General features: G+C 35.8%; 3 protein-coding genes across 7 annotated transcripts; 1 reads left to right on the plus strand and 2 right to left on the minus strand.

The window, feature by feature from the left end:
• The first annotated feature begins 227 nt into the window (after positions 1 to 227).
• RPL27 (ribosomal protein large subunit 27) lies at positions 228 to 2,414 on the plus strand. The gene is made up of 4 exons (XM_079079893.1): positions 228 to 372; positions 449 to 749; positions 1,858 to 1,959; positions 2,035 to 2,414. The coding sequence occupies exons 1-4, from the start codon at positions 251 to 253 to the stop codon at positions 2,239 to 2,241; spliced, it is 732 nt and encodes a 243-aa protein (XP_078936019.1). The 5' UTR covers positions 228 to 250; the 3' UTR covers positions 2,242 to 2,414.
• Positions 2,415 to 2,893: 479 nt separating this feature from the next.
• Positions 2,894 to 4,137, minus strand: LOC145160620 (protein transport protein Sec61 subunit gamma-like). Of its 2 annotated transcripts, none has more exons than XM_079079896.1 (3): positions 3,952 to 4,137; positions 3,733 to 3,850; positions 2,894 to 3,170 (listed from the first exon to the last, which is right to left on the minus strand). In XM_079079896.1, exons 1-2 carry the CDS (start codon positions 4,043 to 4,045, stop codon positions 3,735 to 3,737), a joined length of 210 nt encoding a protein of 69 aa, XP_078936022.1. In that variant the 5' UTR covers positions 4,046 to 4,137; the 3' UTR covers positions 2,894 to 3,170; positions 3,733 to 3,734. The 2 variants fall into 2 exon arrangements, with proteins under 2 accessions (XP_078936022.1, XP_078936021.1); XM_079079895.1 differs by having other exon boundaries at positions 2,894 to 3,088; positions 3,952 to 4,132.
• Positions 4,138 to 6,673: 2,536 nt separating this feature from the next.
• LOC145160621 (nucleic acid binding / zinc ion binding protein) lies at positions 6,674 to 9,101 on the minus strand. 4 transcript variants are annotated; one of them, XM_079079899.1, is made up of 5 exons: positions 8,797 to 9,099; positions 7,781 to 7,836; positions 7,479 to 7,677; positions 7,055 to 7,398; positions 6,674 to 6,954 (listed from the first exon to the last, which is right to left on the minus strand). In XM_079079899.1, exons 1-4 carry the CDS (start codon positions 8,938 to 8,940, stop codon positions 7,057 to 7,059), a joined length of 741 nt encoding a protein of 246 aa, XP_078936025.1. In that variant the 5' UTR covers positions 8,941 to 9,099; the 3' UTR covers positions 6,674 to 6,954; positions 7,055 to 7,056. The 4 variants fall into 4 exon arrangements, with proteins under 4 accessions (XP_078936025.1, XP_078936024.1, XP_078936023.1 ...); XM_079079898.1 differs by having other exon boundaries at positions 6,674 to 6,969; XM_079079897.1 differs by having other exon boundaries at positions 6,674 to 7,398.
• Positions 9,102 to 11,584: the final 2,483 nt, after the last annotated feature.

The following is an 11,584-nucleotide window of genomic DNA, read 5'->3' on the forward strand; positions in this document are numbered from 1 at the left end:
GATAAAAGAAAAAAATAGTTCGATGAGAATAAAATGGTAAGTGGGGTTAATCGAAGATTTTAGGGATTTTTTTTAAAAATTTTCATTATTCTTTTAGCCAATAAAAGTAGGTTGATATGACATGAACCCCTTTGCTAATTAATTTTTTTTAAAGGAATCTGGTGTAAGCTGGTCTTCTGTTTTTAGCGTAGACCTGCGAACGTGGCAAGATCAGGTAATTTATCCACAAGATTTCCTAGAAAATGACTACATGAACGCACATACAAAAGATAAGATACATACCCCTGATTCTAGTCCTACTGCTAGTAATAACTTTCGTCTTCTCCCAATCCTATCCTTCACTGAAGGCAAACATTCTTCACTTCTCGTCGAGTAAGAACACCAAACCTAAATCTATCTATCATATGTATGTGTAATTTGAGTTTTGAAATGTTGTTCCTTTTTGCAGAGCGATGGCGGCGGCGACAGCGCTTAGTTTTAATTTGGTTGGAGCTTTTAGAGGACTTTCGTTTGGTTCAAGCTCTTCCTCTTCCTTCTTCAAAGGAGATTTTGGATCGGTTCCCGCTGCGCGTAAGATTTCAATTTCGCTCCCGATAAGAACCCCATTGACGATACAGAATGCGCACAAAAAAGGAGCTGGAAGTACAAAGAACGGTCGTGATTCAAAAGGTCAGAGGCTTGGTGTTAAGATTTACGGAGACCAACTTGCGAAGCCTGGCGCAATCATTATTCGACAACGCGGAACAAAGGTATATATATGAGCTTCGTTTACATGAGATTGCTTTGAAATTGTGTGAAATATATACACGCTTTGAAATTGTGTGAAAACTACGATGTAGTTTTTGCTCGTAGATGTAAGCCCTAAATCAAGTATATATACAGACGCATGAAACCAGCCATTAGTAAAAAGGAAGGATTTCTTTTACTCAACATTCCTTTGACATTTAAATCATTCAGTTTGTGCTAAAAAACCAACATGTGTTTTAACAGTTCAATTGGACCTGAATCATATGAATAATGTATGAGATTTGATGTGTAAAACCGAATATATGTTCCCTCTTCCATCAGGAACTAGGCGGGCAGCTATAACTGAATCATATTTATTTTGCCCTTATATTGAATCAGGACCCCTATGACCCTGTCTCTCATACGGTAAACTTAATCATATTTCCTTATGTGATCACAATTCACAAAGAGCTGTTGGAGCAATTTGAGCTAAAAAGCTATTTGTGAAGTCAAAGACAAACGAGACATCTGGATATGAGCCTATTATAGTTGGTTGAGTCGAGTGGCTGGATGTAGTTGAATATTTCGTGTTTTGGGAACCTTTTATTGAAATCTCACAGTATGTGTGTTTGAGATGAATTGATAGTTGTGGAGCTTTGGATGAGTATAAACTTATTGGCATGCATTAGATGTTTAGAAATGGTGAACATGCCAAACTGTTTATCATATATGGTTGGTAACACAGGTTTTAAGCTTATTAATTGTGTGTGTGTGTGTGTGTATCTTGTATAGTATAGTTCTATGGAGATGGAGTCTTGTTTGAGGTTGAGTATCTTAAAGCTGACAGAAGATACTTGTATTACTCTGCAGCTAACTGACCATTATCTTGATGTTTTCTACATTTAGTATTGTGTTAATGCTAATTCTGGTAACCAACTATAATTTTTGTCCGGGGTAGATCGCTAAAGATTTTTTAGCCACTCTAGTCTAGCCCCTAAAAAACTTGAGTTGAAGCCAAGCCTTCAAGGACCCTGAGTGTCTGAAAAAACCTGGAAATAGTATATCATATGATTGAGAGAAAGTATGTACCATTTTTATAGCCTCGTTAACAGTTTTTGGTTTCTTGTCCAGGTGCATCCAGGAAAGAATGTTGGGATTGGCAAAGATCACACTATTTTCTCTCTAATTGATGGATTGGTGAAGTTTGAGAAATTTGGACCTGATAGAAAAAAGGTGAAATACTTGTAATTTCTCAAACCCCATTTCAGCTGTGTGCTTTCATTTGATAAAATTTGTGTGTGTGTGCAGGTGAGTGTTTACCCGCGTGAAGTGCAGCCAGAAAATCCAAACAGTTACAGAAATAGGAAGAGAGAATCGTTCAGGCTACAGCGTGAACGCAGGAAAGCAAGAAAAGAGCTTAGGGAAGGGACTGCTGTCCAACCTCTGTTGGTGCTGGCTTCAGCTAAAGGAACTGTTACTGCTACTGATACTGTCATTGCCACTGCCGATTGCTGATTTAGACTTCACAATGTAATCTTGATTCATGAGGGATGATAAATATTTGGACAAGGTCTGTGTCACAGTTTACAAGTATTATTTTTTTTGTATGTGTATTATTTTCTGTGAAAATGGTGCCTGTAAAGTACTCTTTTAAGTTTTTTCCTACTTCGAACCATATTAAGCTTCTACTCTTTATTAGCCTACATATTAAAAAGAAAGCTTACAGCTTGATACAGGCATATTCTGTTTTATGCAGTCTTTCTTCTATTTTATACAATCTTTCTTTCACTTTTTGAGATGAAGACATAAATCAGTGGATTAATGTCACATATAGGCTATAACTGGTTTGCATTCGTTTGATTGTACCTCAAGAAGTTGGTACATATTTTTTTTTTGTCAATCTCATAATTTTATTCAATAATGAAGCCATACATCAGTGGGTGATGTGGCATTTACATGGCAACAGTTGTACATGTTATGTCCAAGTGGACTTTTTATATATAATTAACTTTATAATCATCATCACCAGCAATGTCCTATTCTCAGATCATGTTCCACCACCACAACCACCATTTAAAATGAAAATCCACAGATTTAGCATACAACATGAACAACCATCAACAATCAGCATTGGGGCTAGAAGTGAAAAAAAAATGATGCAAACAAGTAAAATAAAAGGCAGATGATGTAAAAACTAGTATATAAGGTTCAACATTGAAGATTTAAAGTATCAAAAAACAAATCTCTTTCTACTTGAACATAACACCAGAAAAGTTCCCTACAATACATCAATACTTCTCGATGTAAAACCATTTTCCACACAGCTAAACGTCCTCCATCCATCCCTTCATGATTGTATGACCTGATCAGCCCAAAAAAATGCACATGTTAAGCCAAAATTGTGATGCAGATTCATTCGTCAACAAAACTTCTTTAGCTGCGGTCTGCAGATATGTAATGATGTCACCAAACCAATATAAGATGCAAAGCGGTGATTCATGAAAATGCTCTTGTAATGGACATTGAGACAAGACCTATCTACTCCTAGCATCTGTCCTGAGTGTATCTGTGCTATTTTGATAAAAAGAAAATCTTAAAAATCTACCAACAGACTGCCCAACCCTTCTTGCCAAAGAAATTATTCACATGTTGATGTCAACTAGCTTGCTTCCGTTTTATATATACGTTTCTATCTCCTAACAAGTGTGAATACGTGTTTCTGATCCAATGAGATGAATGCTTAAGCGTCAGATCAAGATTGACAGATGCATGTTCAATTTCATTGCAGAGCAACATATCTAGGTGAAGTTTGCAAGAACCATAGCAGATCAAGCTAAATGACCAATACCTTAAGCGTGTAACCAACTTAAATGGATTGGTAAATTCTAAGATTAAAGAGATTAACAAGATCGACTGCGTGAACATAGATCAAATCCCCACTTAACAACTATCAAGTCAAAATAATTATGTTGTAAATGTAAATATAGCAAAAGGAAATGAATTCACCTCTAAACAGATCCGACAATTATGTTGTTGATAGGGATGAAGATGAGCTTAACGAAGAACCCAACAAATCCCATCACCACGAAACCAATCGCCGTACGAACCGCTACCTTCGAGAATTCTGTACAAGAGAGAAATAATATTGAAATCGACAACACGAAACCAAGATCTGAAATTGAAATGAGTCGATCAAAACTGTAATTGAGTAGTAGTAGCGCGTACCTTTACGATCAGGTTTGTGGCATCTCTTGACTAGACGGTAGCTATCCTTTGAGAACTCTCTCAATGGCTCGAAGACTGAATCCAAAGCATCCATTATCAATAGATCGAGAGAAATATCAGATCTGGAAAGAGAATTAGGGATTTGAATGGAGATGCGGAAGAAATAAGAAGACGAGAGCAAGGGTTATACGCGTTGAACCAAAAAAACAATTCGCTCACCTTATTATCTCAATAATTACAAAAATGACCCTTACGTTTATACATATACATAATGGTCCCTTGAGGTTTTTTTGGTGGTTCTGTTGAGATTCTCTAATCAATTTGATCCAAGTTTGTATAACATGAGCTTTGAACCTTCAAATGAATAATTTATCGTGCCCATAGTCATTCCAAAACATTAGAAACGTAATATTCTTGTGTATTGTAAGTTCGTAACTTAACATTTAACAAACAATTAAATAGATCAACATAAAAATAATTTATTTTCTTAAAGATAAAATAAGAGCTACGTTCAATTGTATGAAAAATCATAAAAATATCATACTTTTTGTACAATTTTTTTTATATTAAATTACTTTGAATTTTTGGATCATTTTACCTTAATATAACATGATAGGACATGAAAAGTATTAGTTTATTAAATTCTCTCAAATTCTAAAAATAGAAAAGATAGGATTAGGTGATAGGATGTTATGGTACTCCTACTAAAGATTTTTAGCGATTGGTCTTAAGGAGTAAACGAATTATATGGTTTATTTGCTTTCCACTCTAAAGCTTCAAAATCAGAAAGAAAAGGATCAAAATTGCCAATTTCTAATGGTTAGACACCTTTTCGTAATTCGTTATTTTAGTTGTTTACTTTTTTTTCTTTTAGGTAGGCTGAACGTGGATGGAGTTTCGTCATCCTTTCCTTGCTGGCAATGCCACGATGGATAATACTGTACAGTCAGCACGTTGACGACTTCTAACTTGTTCTCTGTTTAGTTTGTATCTGCCAGATACGATGCCGTATCGTTTACGTAATGTTTCGGTTATAATGTCTTTTATTTTATAATCAATATTCAATAGAGGTGTTTAAAACTTCTAAATCGAAATCAAAAAAATTATACAAATATTGCCTAAGAAAAGTATAGTCAATAAGTAAACTATACTACCTTTTTAATAGATATTTATGACTCATTTGAGATGTACAATTAAGGATTAGCTTTTTTTTAACCGAAAATCGAACCAGAATCGGAACCGGTTAGAATCGGTTAGGGGTATTTGATCTGGTTTCCGTTCACTCTTTAATTGGTTTTCGCTTATTCTGGTTCCGGTTTTGAAAATGGTTATATCCCTTTGTACAATCACCCTTGTATACTAACCAAAATATCAAAAACATAATCCTTTTACGTCCACTTAAGCATATTGTTTGTACTTCTGTCTTCAAATTAATAAACTTAATTAAGTTCTAATGTCTACGTCCTAAAGACTTACCTCCTGCCCTAAGTCGGCAAACTTGTGTTTTTATTATTATTATTATTATTATTATTATTATTTTTTATATAATACAAATATAATTTTCTGATTTTCAGTGATATTCAATCCTTTTTATTAGTTAAAAAAAAAACTTCTGTGTATTATGTTTCATGAAATCAATTAGAGCTATTTAAAAAAGCTCTATTTTTATTCTTCTTACAAAACTAAAATTGTCAAAAACTCTAATTTTAGAAGCTAAAATATCTTGATTTATTCAAAACAATTTTGTAGACACTATTTAAAAATATAGCCCTTAATAATCAAGAGCGGTTCAGGCCCAATTGTGACCGTTAACCCAAATCCCAGTTGTGACCGTTAACCCAAGTCGTTACCCATCCCCAAACTTTTAGTTCAGGATGTAATATTTGTTATAAATCCGGATGAAAATGGAATTGTTGATAATTATGCTGCTTGGATAGTTGTAAGATCATGTAATCACTTTCCTTGAAATCTATTTTACTCATTATGCATGGTAATCCGCAAATAAATTCTTAGGATAATCTTACAACAAAACACTTAAATTTATAGGCACAAAATTAAACAAGTGTTTGTATTTAATTGTTTGTAATCTTGGGAGAGTTAAAAATGAGAAGTATAACAAGTCAATTTATGCTCATGATACTTATAAAAATGGATAACGATAACTAGAATAACGATTTTCGAAAGTTGGAATCAATTACTTCTTCGTTAAACTTACAAGTTAGTTTTACCAGTCAAATTATCCCCAAACTAACGAAGTGGTTTCCAAACATACCAAGATTAAGTCAATCCCAAACCTAAGCTAGTCAAACATACCAAAACCAAGCAAGTTAGAAGCCAGACAACGAAACTGACCAGAACAGTCCCAAATATGGATATTAGCATTCTCCTACTATGCTACCCAAGTCAACTCGTTAGCATGACTACCACAAGGTGCGGGCCCCCTTGACTACTACCATTTGTCGTCTTCAAACGTTTGGCTTGCATGAGTGGTCTATGTGTGGGACACAAAGCCTTGTTCCCTAGATTGCTAGGCTTGTCTTGAGTAGTTCATAGATCTATGTGTGAGAATGTGTGTGGGAAAAAGTCTTGTTCACTTGGTCGTTCATGGGGTCGGTGTGTGGATCAAACTTAACTTATACAAAGTTTGCACGCTTGCCATCTAACTTGTACTAGACCATGGTTTGAGTGACAAGCATGCCATTTGGCACTATATAAATTCCAATTACACCAAAATAATACAAGTGATACTAAAATCATCAAACAACAATATGTGCACAATGTTTTGGTAACAATCACCTAACATACGTGATATAGTCATATCATATAAAACACAATCCTACAAAAGAAACACTATAAGCAATCTATAAAAAAAATCCACATTTTCACTACTATAACCACCGACTGGATTCCATCGAACTTTTCATGGAATTGGATTCTACCCCAATTTAGGTACCTTCAAAAGTGTCTCAAGATCCATACACGTAATATATTCTTTCAAAAAACCTAAAAGTCACAAACCTGAATTCATTATAGAATGAATTATTCCCCTAAATCTTTCTATAAGGCAACAAAATTAAAGTTGATTGTAAATTTCCCTACTGACCTTCATTTCTTTGTTTCACGTTGAACAGATCGAGGTAGAAACGTCAACCCACGTGTATGGCGTCGACCAAAACTTACAACCGAAGGAGACGAATCCGAAGTAGTCAACTTGGAAACACCTAAAACAAGCCCATCCATAGTCTCTTCTTCCACTTGCATTGCACTTGATTCATCTGCCACATGCTTTTGTTTACGTTGGTATTTCTTCACCCTTTCTTTTTTTGAAGGATGCGACTTTTTCAAAAACTCATATGTCGAAGGAAACTTATGCTTGTCCATTAGATGTTGATGCCGAGACTTGTAGCTTTTCAGCTTTACACCACACCCTTCAACAAGGCATTCATACTGTTCCAAAAGGAAAAACAACCAAACTTTATTATTATTTTTTAAATAATATTTTAAATGAAATAAGATGAAATTTTTACCATGGGATAACCTCGTGCTGCTTTTGCTTGAAAAAAGGAATCATGTGCCTCGGACACGTGTATGCTGAGTAGGCGAGATGTGGGGTATACTCTTGAGCAGACAGAGCAAGAGGAAGTGTGGCGTGCATTGTAATGATCTTCAAACTCGGTCAATGTTTTCAAGGTTGCCCCACAACCAACAATTGGACACAACACCTCTCTGGTCAAATAAATTTGTGTTAATGTTTTTCCTTATAGTATTTTTGATAATATATATGAATGTTGAGAAGTAAGAGGAATGAAATTTAAAATTGTCACTGTACTTGTCTTCAAAATTTCTAATCTCTTGTTTTTCCTCTTCACTTAAATCTAGTGTGATCTGGGTATCAAAATGAGAAAGAAATAGTTAAAATCTACCATCATGCTAACCATGTACTTGGAACTTATCGGATACTAATAAACACACATTATGTTACATATTGAAGTTTTTTATAGATGTGTCACTCATACATACAAACAATTAAGTAATAAAAATAGATCCTGTCAGCTTTCGAATTCTAGGTGTTGAATGAGTTGTTAAAATTGTTATGATAGCATATACAAAAATTACCAAGCACATTAAAGCTAAGTTAACTGTTGGTGTATGCTACCAATACCATGCATAAGTTTGTGAAAATAGGGGTTATGGCATGAATTAGCAACTTGTAGTTTTTGCAATATCATCACTAATTTATCACCAACTCGTAGTTTTTCATCACCAATTTATGATCATTTTCAACAACAATTCATCTTCAATTTCCTAACCAATGCATCACCCATTTGTCATGTGTACACCTAACCAATCCATACTCTTCAACGCTTTATTCCCAGTTTTATCAAATATATGCCATAGTCACAGGGAACTATGATTACCTAAAAATCATAAAGAGAAACTGTGCAGTACCCTTGGTTGCCTAGGAGTACGCTGTTTTCTTTGTGAATGTGAGCATCAAACTTATTCAGTAGGTTCCTTGAATCTCTCTATTCTTGCACTCAAGTATAAAAAAACTACAACTATCACCTCTACCAGTCCAAAAACAAACGCTTTAATTTGCCCGAGTGGTATAATTTTTCACAAACTTTTCAGTTTTTGATCAATTACACCATCCGTGACACGGTTGTCATGTCTGAATTCCAATAGCAACAAATGATTCTGGACATGACAATTAAACCGGTCGGATCTCTCATTGGTACATGTGTAACCTCTAATAAAAATTAGCATCTCAAATCTTGAAATCACATAGGGAAATTCGTAGAAATCAAATCACAGACGAAACGAAGGAACGGAGAGGAAAGGAACCTGTTTGGCGAGAAGTTCACGTTCAATATTTCCAGAAGCAAAGAAGGGATCGTCAGGGCCGAATCGGCGAAGAACTGGAAACCAGTACTGGAACTCCGACTGCAATTGTGTCTGTGTCTGCAAATCATTATCCACCATCATCATCGATGTGCTCAAATGATTATGGAAGCGACGATTGAACAGACAAGAGATTTTCCCAAATTTAATCCAACGGCAAGAATCGCTAGAAGCTGATGCTTCAAACCGCCTAATTATTCGGGTATGGTGTTTCGGGTCGGGCGAAGGAAGCCCCGTTCTCCAACGGCTCTTTTCCTGAGAAAATGCAATCCAGCTGGCTAGTGGTTTGGTACATATATATGAACCGGGTTAGGTACCAAACTGGTCGCTGGCTAAAGTCTCATTGAAGAGGAAAGTTAGTTATGGGCCTATTGCAAGACTTTGGGTAAAGTTAGTGATGTCAAGGTAACGTTGGTTTCATTACGGGTTTATGGATTTTTGGGCCATACTTGGATTCGTTGATTATAATTGGGTTCACAAGCGTGGACGTAGAAATTCATACTAGATGTTGCCGGCGTATGAAAAATAGGTAAAAAATCGAATTTTTTTCCACTGCGTGCACCACTATAGATCCGCCAGTATGGGTTTGCAAGTCATAATCGTTTAAGACTTGATTTACCGATTTAATTTATTTAATAAATATATTTGTAACACCCATGTCTCAGATTGGTTTAAATTTATATTTATCAGGGACAAAAGATGAAGTTTTTGAGGAAACTCTGTGCCACGACGTGGTGCAAGGATGCCCACGAGTGACAATGATTTGAAGGATCACGTGTTTATTTAGACCGCCACATCGTGGCCAAGGGTTGCCACGACGTGGCACCTGTCCTGGCCCAACCCATGATTCTTTTAGGGTTCCCTTTGTATTTAAACCCCTCTAAGCCATTTCTAGGGTTCATAACCAGCCACCAACATTCTTATACCTCAAAGAAACCCTATCCCCCATTCCTTTGGTAATTTGTGGCCTTTGGAGCATTTGTTAGTTTGGAGAAGAAGAGAATAAGGAGAAGAAGGTGCTCTACTAGTGGATCTTGCAAGGAAACAACATCATCAACATCTCACATTGCTTCTAGACCTTTGTAAGTGTCAAAGGCTCAGACTTTATGGCTTGAAGTGACTAAATCTAAGATATTGTCACATGTTCTTCATGCTTAAGCAAGTTTGGAAGGAATGAACTCATAAAGTTGGCAACTTTATGACTCTCCTGAGTCCCAAGAGCAACATATGTTGTGGATCTGGACTTTGGTTGGAGTTCTTGTCAATTGCATGAGTCTTGGTTATTTTTTAGTTTATTTTGATCCAAAATGGATTTTGACATGTTTTGGTCATGCATGTCTATAAAGCTTTCACCTTTATGATAGATCTAGCATTAGAAACCCTTCTTGAGTGGTTGGGTTAAAGACTTTTTTAGATTAAGGGCTCAATGGTTAAGACATTGTAGTATTTGGCTTTATTTGGACCTAGGGTTGGAGAACTTGATCTCTTTGGGTGTCTTAATGAATAAAGTTGGAAACTTTATCCATTTAGACCACAGTATGGACCAAATCTGAGCTTTAGAGCTCTTGGAGTTGAAGAAAACGAATTAATCCATTAAGCTGTTGGAAACCCAGTACCCACGGCGTGGCCATAGGTCTCCACGACATGGCGACCACGAAATTCTCGACTGTTCGATTGTATGAGGGCCACGACGTGGCGGTTGACTAAAGTCAACGATTGGCCGTTGACTTTGACCATTGGCTTTTGGCATGGGTCGAGTTTTGATCAAATTTATATTTTTAGAAGGTAGACTTAGGGTTTGCCATGTGTGGATTGTTAGGAAGTGTTTAACACCCATGTTTTGGCGGTGAGAGCTGTTGGTTATGGTCGGTGCGACTTTGAGCGGGTTTTAGTCGGTGCTGTGATTTATGCGAGTCTCCTTACTGTTTAATGGGTTGAAGGCACCAATGCTGGCCCACTGGATTATGTTATGTAGGAAGACTAGGTGGTGATACTTGGTAATTGTATGAAAGACCTGGATATGGCTCCCGACAATTTGTATGAAATACAAAGGTCTAGACCTTGGTAGCTATATGTAGAATGCTAGTTGTCTTTATGATACTTGCAGGGAATACCGGGAGGTGGCTCTTGACACTTGTTTGTAAGACCCGAGTTTTAGCCCCCGACATTGTAAGGAAAGACCATGACACGACTCATGGAATGATAGTAACTGTAAGACTATGGATGAAACATAGCAAACTTTATTCTATGTGTGACATGTGGAATTTTGGGGAACTCATTAAGCTTTGTCCTTACGGTTTTACGTTTATGGTTTCGGATACTTTCGATTCTAAAGGGAAAGGCCCGACATGACTGCACATCATCCCCCATAGTTACCACATTGACTACTTATGATTTTTAATCCGATGTTTAAATGATGTAATCACTTTGATTGGTTGAGGAACAACTTATTTGTATGGTTTATTGTTTTAAAAATGAAAGTTTTACTCTGAATTTTTGAGACATTATAATATTTTTTTATGTTTAATAAATATAGTAAACACGTTGGCAGGTCAACCTGCAAAATGGTCATTTATGTTAGAGGATCATTTTTTTATTGTACAATTATTATACATGTATTGTTAGCCCAATTTATTTCAGACCATTTGTATTCGGGCTCATTTCCAATGTAAACTATATATATATATATATATATATATATATATATATATATATATATATATATATATAT

This window comes from Lactuca virosa, chromosome 2, assembly GCF_052849685.1.
Source record: "Lactuca virosa cultivar CGN04683 chromosome 2, Lactuca_virosa_CGN04683_v6, whole genome shotgun sequence".
In the NCBI taxonomy this organism is placed as follows: domain Eukaryota; kingdom Viridiplantae; phylum Streptophyta; class Magnoliopsida; order Asterales; family Asteraceae; genus Lactuca; species Lactuca virosa.